The sequence below is a fragment of the Bacillus rossius genome, chromosome 10 (genome assembly GCF_032445375.1).
Source record: "Bacillus rossius redtenbacheri isolate Brsri chromosome 10, Brsri_v3, whole genome shotgun sequence".
NCBI lineage: Eukaryota > Metazoa > Arthropoda > Insecta > Phasmatodea > Bacillidae > Bacillus > Bacillus rossius.
Window position 1 is genome coordinate 22265676 of NC_086337.1, and position 13851 is coordinate 22279526.

General features: G+C 38.6%; 1 protein-coding gene across 1 annotated transcript in view; it reads left to right on the forward strand.

Moving 5' to 3' along the window:
• Nucleotides 1-13851, forward strand: part of LOC134535835 (protein jagged-1b) — a 356686-nt gene that overhangs the window by 295380 nt on the left and 47455 nt on the right. Inside the window, exon 7 of the mRNA XM_063375156.1 lies at nucleotides 3239-3472. Coding sequence (XP_063231226.1) covers nucleotides 3239-3472 — 234 coding nt within the window. The remainder of the gene's footprint in view (nucleotides 1-3238; nucleotides 3473-13851) is intronic.

The window sequence follows — 13851 nt, forward strand, 5'->3', positions numbered from 1 at the left end:
TTCTATTTTCGTTCGCTATAGGCTAGAATCAAAATGCATTTAACTTTCTGCTGCTTGATTGATTGTACCAAAGTTTACGTCAAGAACTCTGAGCCAATGAATAACCTCCTTGCCAAAGAAATGCCGAATCACAAGCATCAAGTTGCCAGATGTCACGATTCAGTAGTCTATCCTAGATTTCATTGAAACCGCGAATTTTTCCAGTCCTTAGATAGAATATCTAGTCTCTATAAATGTAATTAGCCAACTAAACGAAACAAATTGTTAAAACTTTTTAAATCAACGAATTTTATCCCAGCAAAAATAAATAATCTGATAGTAGTATCTACATTTTTACTCTTGAAATATTTTGAAATTCCTACCAATGATTTGTAATTAACGGTTGTTAAATGATCATATATTTGATAAAAAAATGTGTTACACACCTGTTAAAATATTTTTTTTTTCATTAAATATTAATTATTTTAATTATAAAGTGAAAATTGTTTATTTTTTCATATTTTCACAATTCAGTTTTTTTTTTCAATTATCACCTCGCGACAGTTGCTTTAAGACGTGAAAGGAAACTAAAAGGTTTTTCCCCCCCCCCCCCTCCACCGTTGCGCCCACGAAGTTCAAAGGTCCTCCCGCCGCACGGATTATTTGGAATAACTGGTTCCTCGCGCAGGGAAAGAGGCAATAAAAATGTGCAGCGAAGAACCAGCCTGTAGTTAATCACTGCTTTATATCATTTACTCGTTTACGTGTTATATAAATTTCCCAATCAGCTCTCCAGGGTTTTCCAAGCTAATTAAATGTTTTGAAATCTTGTGCCGGCTTCTTATAGTTAATAAAAAAAACCAAAAAAATTTTTTATGTTTAACAATCAATTATAATTTGTAACAACTTACTTCCCAATTTTGCAATCATGTGCCTCTCGTTCCTGCAAGAAATACACGGTAAACAACTTCTATGGGAAATTATTTTTCGATTAGTGATTCCTTCATCAGCTCACATTAGCATATTTTTACCATTAACTTGAAACTAAGCTGCTATAATTAAACATAATGTATATTTCGAGACATCCGCAATTGCAATTTATGGCACACTTTTAATTACTTAAGTATTTATAATGAGTTTTATAAATAAGATGATTAGCGTGTTACTGAGTCAGCATGTCTAAACATAACATTTAGAATCAACTTCATTGTAACCAAGTTTATATACTTGTGATATTTCTTGGTATGGTCATTGAATCTACTAACAGGGGAAATTTTTAAAATATATTTTACTAAGAAATTCTTCGGAAAATCGTTGCCAAAATATTTTATAGCAGTGATTTGGAAGGAATTTTTAAATCCTTAGTGGGCTGCATGTTTGTAGTGGCTATTTCTGTACATTCAGGTCTCCGCAATGGAAATATCTAGCCAAAAAAAAAAACTGCTTCGAATCCTGTCGAGTCGTTCAGATTCTATTGTTGATTTATATTTTCTCGTCATTCATGCACTATGCGACCTTGCCTGTCCTCTTGAGGCGTGGAAATGTAATTCTAGTCGGCGACCAACGGCGTGGTTCCTCTTCGGCCGTCTTGGCTTCGGTTTCCCCTGACCAATGCCGGGACGGTCCCTCGCCATTGGCCAGGGCCTACTGCTCTGCCGACCGACTCTGAGGACTGTTGCAGCGCGCGTTCAAGGCGGTTGAAACGTCCGGTCTCGCGGTAGAACCAGTCTCCTCCACGGTATCAGGTCCGTCCTCCACCAAAACCCGCGATCAAACTGAACAGTCCTGCCGGACACCAGCTGCCAAGACACGCGCCTTGGAGCCGGCGTTGAACGATAACGCGCACGCTTCCATTCACACAGCCAGGTGTTCCACTAGCACACGCTTGCAAAGCTCCCCGTGCACTAGGCATTGACGAGACGTCAAGTCGCAACAATTACCACGTTTCCATGTCGGGTTCAAAACGTTTTAAGAACACTTACCGATTCGAAAACGTCCATGGAAACGGGTTCCAAAACGTTATGAGTTTCAAGGTCGATACACCAAAATTATAGGATGGAATGGGATTGAGCAGAGGGAAAAATGGCATGGAAACGGTTATCGTATTGGAAACGGATAGAAAGTAAATACGCACAGCATTTGTTACCAACGGCAGTTGTTTATAACACTTTAAAGTGTGTTGTTGTTTAAAAATGACGAGTGTTAGTTTTGCTTATCCATTCTATTTTCGTACGGAAAATATTTTGGACGTAGTAGAATGACAAATCACCTGTTTGTGTTTATTTACTTACGTCTTTATTTATTTCATGTGAGCCAACATAAATTTCAATGTCGCCACCCTTATAACAAGCAAATATATCAAGCGAATCGAAGTCGTTTTTAACTGGATCTAATTATTGCATGGAAACGGGTATCGTACACAAACTAAATTGGATACCCGAAACGTTTTAAACCTGACATGGAAACGTGGTAAATAATACAAACTCACACGCACGTCCGACACTAGCTCGTTGAAGGTCCCGCGCGGAAAGATAGTTCTACCGCACACCAGGTCCAGGGGCTTTGCTATTAACTAGTATTAGTTATTGGTCGTCGCTTGTCTTCGTGCACTATATTTTTTTTTGTAAATGAAACTTACAGATATATTTTTTTTTAATTTCTACATTTACATGACACCAACTGTATCACTACAAAATAGTGTTCGCAGTAATACTGGGCTCGAATTGTTATACGGGTATTTATGCTTTGTGTTTCCCTAGTACCTCAAATAGTTAAGGTTATTTGTGAACCGTTTCTGAATAGCTTTCTAGTATTAACTGTGCTCATTAATAAGCACGTTAAAACAAAATGAAAGTCAAATTCCTGAATATTCAATTATCTTTTCAATGAATTTTAAAATATAATGATTAAATGAAATATCATGAGTTGTACAAAGTTAAAATATCTTTCTTGTCAGTTCGAAAGGAATCTTTTGTAAAAGTACGGAAATTTTTTTTTTGTTCTGTCCATTGTGGTAATGTTTTCAAAGAACCTTATTTTATGAAATTAAAGGGTGTACGCAAGTTGGTGGGAATTGTGTGTGTGTGTGTGTTTGTATCTTACCTACCACCGAAATAAAAGTAATAACAATAATTATTATTATTATAAAATATTGCCACCAACGCAACGTAAAGGAAAGACTTTGCAGTGATCTAGCGGGGGAAGTGGTCGCACCCCGGGCAGGCGAGTGAAGTTGCGCTGCGCGACTGCGGTGTTGCAGACCTGAACTACTGCGGCACGCACGAGCCGTGCGCCAACGGCGGCACGTGCGAGAACACGGCGCCCGACCAGTACCTGTGCACGTGTCCGGAGGGCTTCTCGGGCCCCGCCTGCGAGACGGTGGACAACCCGTGCGCCACGGCGCCCTGCGCGCACGGCGGCACGTGCGCCGAGGCGCTGGGGCAGTTCCACTGCACGTGCACGTCGGGCTGGACCGGCGCCACGTGCCGCGACAGTGAGTACCGCTCTCCCCGCTCTGCCCCGTCTTGTGCCCCGCTGACGCAGCTGTCATCACTAGAGACCCGGACAATTCGCGGGTTCATTTCGTGTTATGCTAAAATTCAAATAATTATACCTAAGTTTTGCTTCTGTCATTGGTTCACTCTTAATCTGGAGGACTGAGGGCCAATTAGAGACCCCTCACTCACAGAAGTGTCGAATAACAGACCACCCAGTCGAGACGACTCACAAGTCAGCAGCCAATTAACAGTTGGCATTTGCCCGAGTGTGTAGAGGATATTGGAGTCTATCCTGGAGGTCATTGAACCCGCGAATTTTACGGGTCTCTATTCATCACACACACTTCATTTTGCCTGGCAGCCACGTATTTGTTTAGAAATGTTGCGTCTCCTACTCGTTTATATACAAGTGTTTCTCGCGCAGTTTAGCTCTCTGTTACTCAGCAATTAGTTGTCCAGTAGTTAAATTAACATTATGAACCTAATACTTTGGATTTGAGGCCACCCCCCCCCCCCCTCCCCCCCCCCCGAGATTTTTTTTTTTTTGCTTGTTATAGGCCCAGCCAACAGATAGCGTCACATGTCGCTCAAAACATGATTTATGTTTTCACTTTTATATCTCCCTCCATGTTCTATGACTCACTGCCCCCACTCTTCCACTCTACTCTTTGTGCCATTATTATTATTACCCGAGACATGGAGGTTGACAGAGTTGGTTTGTACGAGCTTTGCCTCGTTGATACTTGAAGTCCAGATGAGAACATCCCCCAACCTTCATTCCTATCTGCATAGAAGAACAATTTGTTTTGATCATAATGAAGTTTAAAGCTAATTTCTTGCAGATTTGTTTGGTATTATGTTTGTTTAGCAATATTCACTGCACGATGGCTATTTTACGATTATTCCTAGCGAGTTCTTTTTCAATCTGTTAAACTAATTTATAGCATGTTCGCCTTTATGCAGCTACCATTTGTTTTACTATCCAATTGCTAACCAGTTGACTTCAACTTCAGATCTCACACACACTCCATACACACGGGCTGAGCTGAATGTGGAAGCTACGTAGCGAACGCAACATCGCAAAAAAGGTTTATAAACCACGCAAGTGGCCGCTAGTGTGATATAAGTGAAACTTTACAGATAATACGGTTAGGAAATTTTTAGTATACTCTAATATTTGATATATAAGGATGCATTAATGGGGTTCTGATACCTCATATATGATACATAACTATTATCTTTGAAAGATTTGTGCAATGGGAGTGCATGACTTGATGTAAGTTTTTGGACATACGCCATTGCTAAAATGGCGTATGTCCAAAAACTTACATCAAATGATACATAACCTTGTTGGCCAAACAAATTGTCACAATGTTAATGCTAATAACGGATCCAACCTCAGAGTTGAGGGATTAAAGTTACGATTTACAATTTGCTAAAGTATGCAAAAGCATAAGAAAATATTGTAAAGTATAAAAAATCATACACTGCCGCCATCTATAACCGGCTGTAAAGATGTTTCATTTCAAACCTTTTTATTTTACCCCACGTAACATACGTTACACGTGTGATCTCCGTGCTACCTACTCACTTCTGTTACCCTGATTCTGATTATACTCTACCAGCTTTAAAAAAAAGTTTCACTTCAAAAAACGTAACCCTGATCATGGCCCAAATTTCGTTTTGATTTACGTTTCCGCCTTCTATATTCGAAGTGAAGCGTTTCGAAAACTCTTAAAGGCGCAGAAGCATGCAGACGTAATGAGTGTATAATGTTACAATATTATTTTTATTGTGTGCATCACGTTTTCACTTGTATTTTTTTTTTTTACATTGAAAGTAAATACTACACTTTTTAATCCCAAAAAATAGAAACTTTCACGTGTTTTCATGATAAACTTGAATTATCAAAATAAGTCCGTAGAAGTATTTGTTTTCTACTGTTTAACGATTAAGGTTGTTGGGTTGGTGACTACTTGTGACTTTCTTGCTTTGCGAAGGTCCGTGATTCCGTTGCGTTCGTTGCGTCTTTGTGAACCCGGCCTCAAATGTTTCTTGCTGAGACGTGATGCTTAACCAGGCGACGCCGCTGCAGAGACAGTTGCAAGTGCACTGTCGTAGCCACTGCGGGCCTCGAACCGCGGCCCGCGGATTGCCGGCACCACGTCTCTTTGTGAATATGGCAATTAGGTTTGACCGCGTGGGCAAGTGACATTGAAGAGTGCATGTGTTGAATATCCAGGCGAGGTTGCAGTCGAGGCTCAAAACGGCCCGTAGACAAAAGTAGTCAGTAGCACTCACTCAGAAGCGAGATTTTATGAATATTATAATTATTGTAACAATTTAGTGATTTAGTGTGAAGGGTGTAAGAAAAAAAAAGGAAAAAAAGGTTTATGACAATGTTCATAAAGCTATTAATGATCATTCACTGACTTGAATGTGCAACGAAATAATTCCTGCCGACAAGATATAGTGAAGTCTAACAAGCATCTACATTTTCTCCCTATAAACACTTGTAGTATAATATTTTTTTAAATAAAATTGCATTTTTTTTTAAGTAAAACTTCCTTATATCAGGTTGGTTAATTCGAGCGATGACGTCATCAAAGCATAACGAAATGTAACGCTCAGAGGGCAACGCAAAATGCGCCCGACAGGAGCGGAGAACTCGAGGGCATGTTTGAATTATTAGCATATACGCCTGAATGAGCGCTTGCATACCAGCGCTCTTTTAGGGTATATTGTATGAATGCGAATTAGCATACTTAAACACTCACATACTTGTACACATTGTCACTCCTCTCCCTTCTAACACGCGTGACAGCCATGCACCTATTAGTTGTTGATGGCTCTCATTATACGGCATTTGGTGGGAGGAATTTCGCGAATGGAACGGAATTTGCATGGAACGAAATGTGCGACCTCGGTGCTGCCATCTGCGCCAAAGTTCATAAAGCCAAAGGGAAATTTATAGTTAAGGAATTTTAACAAGATGGGCAGTATTTTAATCAAATTCCTTGTCGGAAATCAGGTCCAAAGACGGGGTTTTAAAATTTTATTCAAGTAATTTTCGCTTTTTATCGGAGCCATTTTATCATAAAGTTTATAATTTTTTGTCTGCTGATCAAATGAATCAATAGTTGACGTAGCGGCCCCGGCAACGAATTCTAGCGGTGGTTATAAGTGTATTTTCAGCATGAGAACACGTGAATTTGCTCGTTACCGGGGTTAGATGCTACACAACTATGACGAGCACTGAAAGACTCACTCACATGTTTTTTTAATCAATCAGCGACCTCACCCTGGCTGCCACACAGCTCACGTCGGCACGCAGGAACTGGAACCGTTCTCTCGGGCGTTTGTGGAATGAATTGTGTTCGCAATGCAGCTTATCGTGAGACCAGCGACGTAGCCTGTATCACAGCATGACGCCTGCCTCAGCTGCGCGGCGGGTGGTATCCGGGTGTCGCAGGGGCCGGTATCTACTCCTGTTGCTGCAACATGCAATCACGCCCCACACACATGATTGTGACGTCGTCGGCGTGACAAAATTCCTGGGAACCACAGACTTTCTCATTAAAAAGTTTTTCAATTTCCATCGCGTTGTTTTCTAAAGATGGTTAGACTATTACTGTTATTATTCGTGTATGTTTTTGAGGTTTGATCTTTGAAAAGTGTTTAACTACAAAAATTGTTCCAAATGAATTTGAAATTTTAATCATACACATTTCTATCAAACATGTCGGTTTAAAGGAAATCGATTGCCCATTGTTTATTTTTGTTTGTCATGCTTGTTTAAAAGGACGCTGCATATTTCACTGTCGCGTCACTTCCTTCGTGTTGCGCCCATCGTATTATTGTGATTCCAGCATCATTAGTTTGTTTACAAACTGCGCGCGGGGGACGCGGGGGGATAGTCGCTGTCAGAGCGGGCTGTACGATGGTATATTTATTAGCCTCGAGTGTATGGTTTGGCCGTAGTGGGCGTTTCAATGTATCCTATTTGCGTGTCGCCGAAGTTATGTCTTGACTCCCTGCACGAAACATAAGACGTTCATCGAATCCACGTCAAAAGGTTAAAACATTTTTAACGTCCATGCCTTATGTCGGTGCTGTGTCGATTCCCGGTGCGTTCAGAGGTGTCGGCTAGCATATCATTGTCCCGTCATGGTGATACTTGGGCTCGAATCAACGTGGACTGGTTCCAGCGCTTAGTATTACAGTTGGGTTGAGTGGGGAACTGCTTATAATCTGGCTAAATCTAAAACACAGACACCCGAAACAGGAATGAGACCCACGACTTCCTTCGATTTAGAAGTTAGGTACAATCACCGGTGCACTGGTGAGTGTTAAAAAAAATTTTTATTTATTTATTTTGTAGTCGGAACAGAGTCGGATTTTATTAATTCAGAGGAAGAATGCTCGGAAAAAAGTTACTGACCGTTATGTAAAATTGAAAGTTTTTACTTAACTTTATGGTGTAGTCAGATACTTGATATCTAGCTTCGTAACAACACGTATCACGAATTAAGTCAGTGAGTGGTGTTGCTGTTTTTTAACACCACCTTGCGCAGAACTTGATACACCAGTGGAAATGTCTGTGCTTTCATGAGTCCCTGCCTCTGATTTTATGATAACATACAGTCCTACACCAACATTTATCGAACCGGATGCACTTAATATCATTGCGTGGTCAGGAGAAAACCAGTTTACGCACAAGATAACTATTTGTTGCAGCTTTTACGGACCGCATAATTACTTAACCGGTCGAACAAGATATTCCCATGTAAAAAAACCTACTTTCTAAAAATTAAGAAGACTGGGGTACTTGTCTAATGTAATATATATATATATATATATATATATATATATATATATTCTTTTTTTATTCTATAATGGTGAGAGACTTCACATCGGATTCAAAATTATGCAATGTACTTCAGCATATAATATACCGTGAAAAATGAAATATACATAATTTACGTTAGCTAATAGTTAACAAGTTTTTACAGTTTGACAAGGTGAGTTATAAAGTTTTTAAAGTCTTTAAATTAGCTGTTACAAGTCTGACCAACGCATGTATTTGTATGATTACGTAACAAAACTTTCCACCCTTTTAAAATTGCAAGAACGGTCACCGAACAATAAAATAAATAATAGTTTCAAAAACTAAAAACACGCTTTATATAGAAAACCAAACATAAAAAATAGAAAATAAATTTTAATAAATTTGAATTAAGAATAGTGTAAAAAATTTATAAATATAAATTAATAATAGTGTAAATAAGAAAATAATGTATTTTATTTTTAAAAAATGCGTGGGGTGCATGGTGTCAATAGTTATAAATATTTTATTGACAGATAAAATCTTAAAAAGCACCCCACGCCTTTTTTTAAATAAAATACATTATTTTATTGTTTACACTATTTTTAATTTATATTTATAAAAAAAAATTTACACTATTCTTAATTCAAATTTATTAAAATTTATTTTCTATTTTTTTTAGTTTGGTTTTCTATATAAAGCGTGTTTTTAGTTTTTGAAACTATTATTTATTTTCTACTTTTAAGTTTGGTTTATTTATAAAAGTGGTTATTTTTTCCTCAATTTCTTCCAGGTAAAAATCCTTAAACTGTAAGTTTTGCTCTCTATCCAAATATGTTTTTTGATATATCATCTGTCAAACTTATCCATATTTTCCGTGTTTGATGTCTTTTATTTAATGATTTACTGACCTTGGCATAGTTTGGAGTATTTGTAACTGCTTGGTGTAGATTTGCAGGTTAGTGTTCGAGTGGAATTTCAAAAATCTGCCCATCAGGTGTATCTATTGAGGTTATGCATATGGTGTTTGATTTCCCATCTGCTGTTGGTTTCACAGCAAAATCAAACCTCAATTTTTCCATGTTTCGTGAAATATTGGCATAAAATGTTGTTTTATAATAATGTTTCACTCTTGGTTAATTGGAGAAAATGAAACAAAGACGTAATTGTGTTTCTCTATATAACGAAAGAAACAACATTTAAAGCCCTTATTTCAGTTTTTTCTTTATATTTTTACAAATATAGATAATATTCTCTTCAAGAAAGTATATTGTTCACAATAATCATAACCCACTCTCAATTTTCATTTAATTAAATGTCACAATATTTAGTAGGCTTTGTTTATATCGCGCCAAAGACAAACTGAAAGAAAACAGTTCGCACATGAGCGAAATGGTTTTCTGTACATATATATGTCTTTGTTTCATTTTACCAATTATATAAATTGACAGAAATCTTATTTTGCAAATTTATTAATGGAATAATCTTATCAAATTAGTGTATTGTCATCGGTCCTCGATAAATCTACAAAGTTTCAATGAAATCTGGCCGTTTAAAGTGGGTCAAAATCGCACCCAAAGGAGTCGGTTACAAACATACATACAAACAAACATACAAACAAACATACAGGTGAAGCTAATATAAAGCGTGTAAAAAAATAACGCACTCAAAATATGAAACTGTGAAAATATGCTGCATCACTTATTCGACAGTTTTTTTTTAGTAAAATTTCACTGATCTGCTTTGATCACAGTTATATATTCGTATATTTAAAAGCTGAAGCTCAGAAAACAGTTCAAGTAATTCAATACAACTTTAAAGAAGAGCTTCGCTGATTAGTTAAGACAACTTTTTCAACGCGAGTTATTACCTAAGGCTTACTTTTAAAACTAATAGGTCATCTAAATGATAACACCCTTTATTCGAGCAGAAAAATGTACAATAAGCGATAACGTTTAACTCCTGATGTCATCTTATAAAGTACATATTTCTGATGCTTTCGGACAAGTGTTGTTACTGGCATAATAGTACTCTGGAAGTTACGTTGTTTTTATAAGTGTCATTATAATGGTGTGAGCTCAAGCTAGGCATTATTACTGTGTATGTTCCTTTATTGAATATGAGCCTATAGTTAATTCATATCATTGTATTCGTTGAAGCAGATGGAGCCTCGGTAGCCGTGTAATTCGAGGCCCCATTGGCTCATATTTCATGGCGGAACGGCAAAGATTCTGATCGCACTTCCAGGCTAGCTCATTATTTATGATTTGAGACCTATACAAGTGGTGTTTTTATTTCGATACAGGTTTTTTTCTGATACCAGAAAATAACGCAAATTTTACATGTTTGTATTTATGAGTACTGAGCTATTACTCAGATAGATTGGAGCACACTGCTACTTGGTCTTAGCTATTCTGTCCATAATTATATATATACCATTAGCAGCAAAGTTGTCCTCGAAACAGTGGAGTTTCACATGGAAGACGTTATATAATCTGATGTACACAGGAAAAAAAACTGTACTATAACAAAAGGTTCCTTTGTAAAGGAGTTGCAAGAAATAGTTTGCAAAACTACAAGAAAGATATTGTAAACTTGTACAACAGATAGCTATGGTTATTTCTGCATACATAAAATACGTTTATCGAGATAATACTGAGTATTTCTTACGGAAATTGGCGCATAATATTACATTTTAATTGATGTTTCATTCAAGCATAATTTTTTTCAAACCATGGAAAAGATAATCGAATATTCAACAATTTGACAGTAACCGCAGTTAACACTGGAAAGCTATTCAGGAAACGTGTTACGAATAACTATTGGAGGTACTGGGACAACTCAAAGCATAAATGCCCGGGTAAAAATCCGAACCCAGTATTACTGAGAACACGATTTTGTAGTGATACATATTTTTCCGTGTAAATGTACAAATTTACAAATATCTGTGAGTTTTACATGAATATTTCTGTTCCATTTACAAAAAAATTGGTTGTCTGTAAAGTCGGTTTACGGACGATAGTTTAACGTGACGTCATAACAAAACATTGATGAAATGATTGCATACTTTTATGAATAAAATTAAATCATTTTTATTGAATTATCACTATTTTGTAGGGATACAAAGGAGTGAAATGAAATCTACAATTTAATTGATAAATTTACTTTTATTTGCACTCTTAATTCAAATATGTTTATTACTTTAACGAAGAGATTATTTTAACTATAACTTTTATACATGTTTGCTATTTAACTTCTTCCAATCTGTGTTATTCTGTTAAGGATAGGACGATGATAGGAAAAGTAGGAAACGAATGGGAGTGTTTCAAGTTTAATGTGCCTCGAAAACGTCAAATCGATGGTTGTTCCAATCGAATGGAAGAGAGATAGATGCGGCGCAAGCGTACAATGAGCGTAACGGGACACAGCGTAACGGGACAATGTGCTTAACGGGACACTTTTTCTGTGCGTGCAGCCGGCGTTCATCGATTTATTAGACGTTGTCACGTTAAAAAATCACAGTGTGTTTTGGACGGTGCGGTAGATGTAGACGTAGCGTTCAGCAGAACAAGTCAAGAGGAATTGGCTGTGAGTTGGTCGTGGCAGGACGTGCTTGCAGTGGTCTCGGGGGTCGAACCTCGGGCCTGGTGAGGGGTTGACGGGCAGGGGCAGCTGCCCAGGACCCTCACGTGACACGTCTTTCAGAACCACGCCGAAACACACGGCTACAGACGTCTGTACCGCGACGAAAAAAGGTCTACATCGTCCTGCCTCAGTAATACCTTAACTATTATAAGTCATTTTAAGTCGTAAGTGTGGGTGATACGACCTCGAGTTTGCGTCGTGGGCGGGCGGGTTGTGCGGGGAAGGTGGAACCGCGCTGATTGGTCAAAACCGGCGCTCTCGCTCCTTTCTACTCAGCGCAGCTCACGACTCAGACGTGATGGCGCGGCGACTCGTGTGTTTGTGTACCTACAGAGTTTATTTTGCTCGATCGATTTAATCCAAAAATAGTGAATTTGGGACAATATTTGTATGTGTAATTGTAATGTAAGCCTATAGAAAAGTATTAGAATACCAGCCAGCCGAGAACATAAACCACGCCTATCGCTGGAAAGAGGAGGCTACGGGCGCAGAGCGAGACTGTCTCTGGAGCGCTGGCCGCCACGACACAACTCCGGGAACACTCCACCGCCTTGTGCCTGCTCCATTGGACTGTCGAGCGGAGATTGCACTGACAGCGACTCGCAGACACAGACGTTCCACACTAAGCCAACAGCCGTGTCTCCCGACACAGCCCCGCACTATTATTTTTATTATTATTATTTTACCTGTTTGTCTGGTGTTCTGTTATAAATAAAGTGCTAACCAGTACCCGTTTCTATTTACGATATAGTATTCAGAACTTTAAAAAGATTTTATTTCTTGATATAAACACGCGAGTCTACAGCAAGAACTTATAACACCATCCACAAGATAAATCATCAAGAAAGGATATTAAAAATTATTAAGACAAATAGAAAAATAAACATCGTCACAATTTAAGTTCCAGATTAAATTCAAAAAAAAATTATGTTGAAAGAATTTATTTTTTAAATTTTCTGGGAACGAGGGGCCTTTCCTTCTGGTAAGACTCCTCTTCAAACCATTACGCCCCTGTAAAGGTTCATGGCCTAGGGATCCGCAAAGTTTAGGGCCGCCGCTGTTGACAAGAAACGTCGTACCTGCCGCATGTTTGAGAACATGACATGTATCGCCAGGCTATGTACGGACGCCCTTGTCTAGAAGAAATACATAATATCCTTACCAAACGTTTTGGCGGGTAGTAATGTAACGAACATTCGCATTCGCATTCAAGAATATTCTCATATTTATTGACATTAACTATCCCATTCGCGAAAATTCGCACATTAATTGACAATTTATTGCATTCGCGAATATTCGCACTTTTTTACATTCACATTCTCATTCCCGAATACGCGCATATTTATTGGCATTCACATTCCCATTCCCGAACATGCTTATATTTATTGACATTTACATTCCCATTCGCGAAACTTCGCATATTTCTGGACATTCATATTCTCATTCTCGAATATTCGCATTTTCTTTACATTCGCATTCACATTCGCCTCCTTAAGGCCCCCGCCCACCCTGGCACACACACGGTGCGCAGAGCTTCAGGAAGATCCACGCGGGTTGAAAACGACTCAAGATATCCGAGTGGTGTCTGTCAACGGAAAGCATTTGAGAATTCGCTGAGGGCCGATAAGTAGTTTGGTTTCCGGATTAAAGTTTTTAAACTGCATATTTAGAATAGTTAAAATTTGCTAAAAGTCGTGTTCTCAGAGTAGAGGTTTCTTTTAAAAGCACTTAAGGGACTTGCGTTCCGCCTTTATCTTCATTCCTCCGCCATGTAATGTTACGGTCACCGCTCAAGTTGCACTGGGAGAAGACTGCTTGCCGGCTGAGAGGCGACACCGCGCTAGAAGCACCGGCGAGCGTCGCGCTTATCATCCCGCCTCGCCGACACAGGTTGAGGCAACTCGC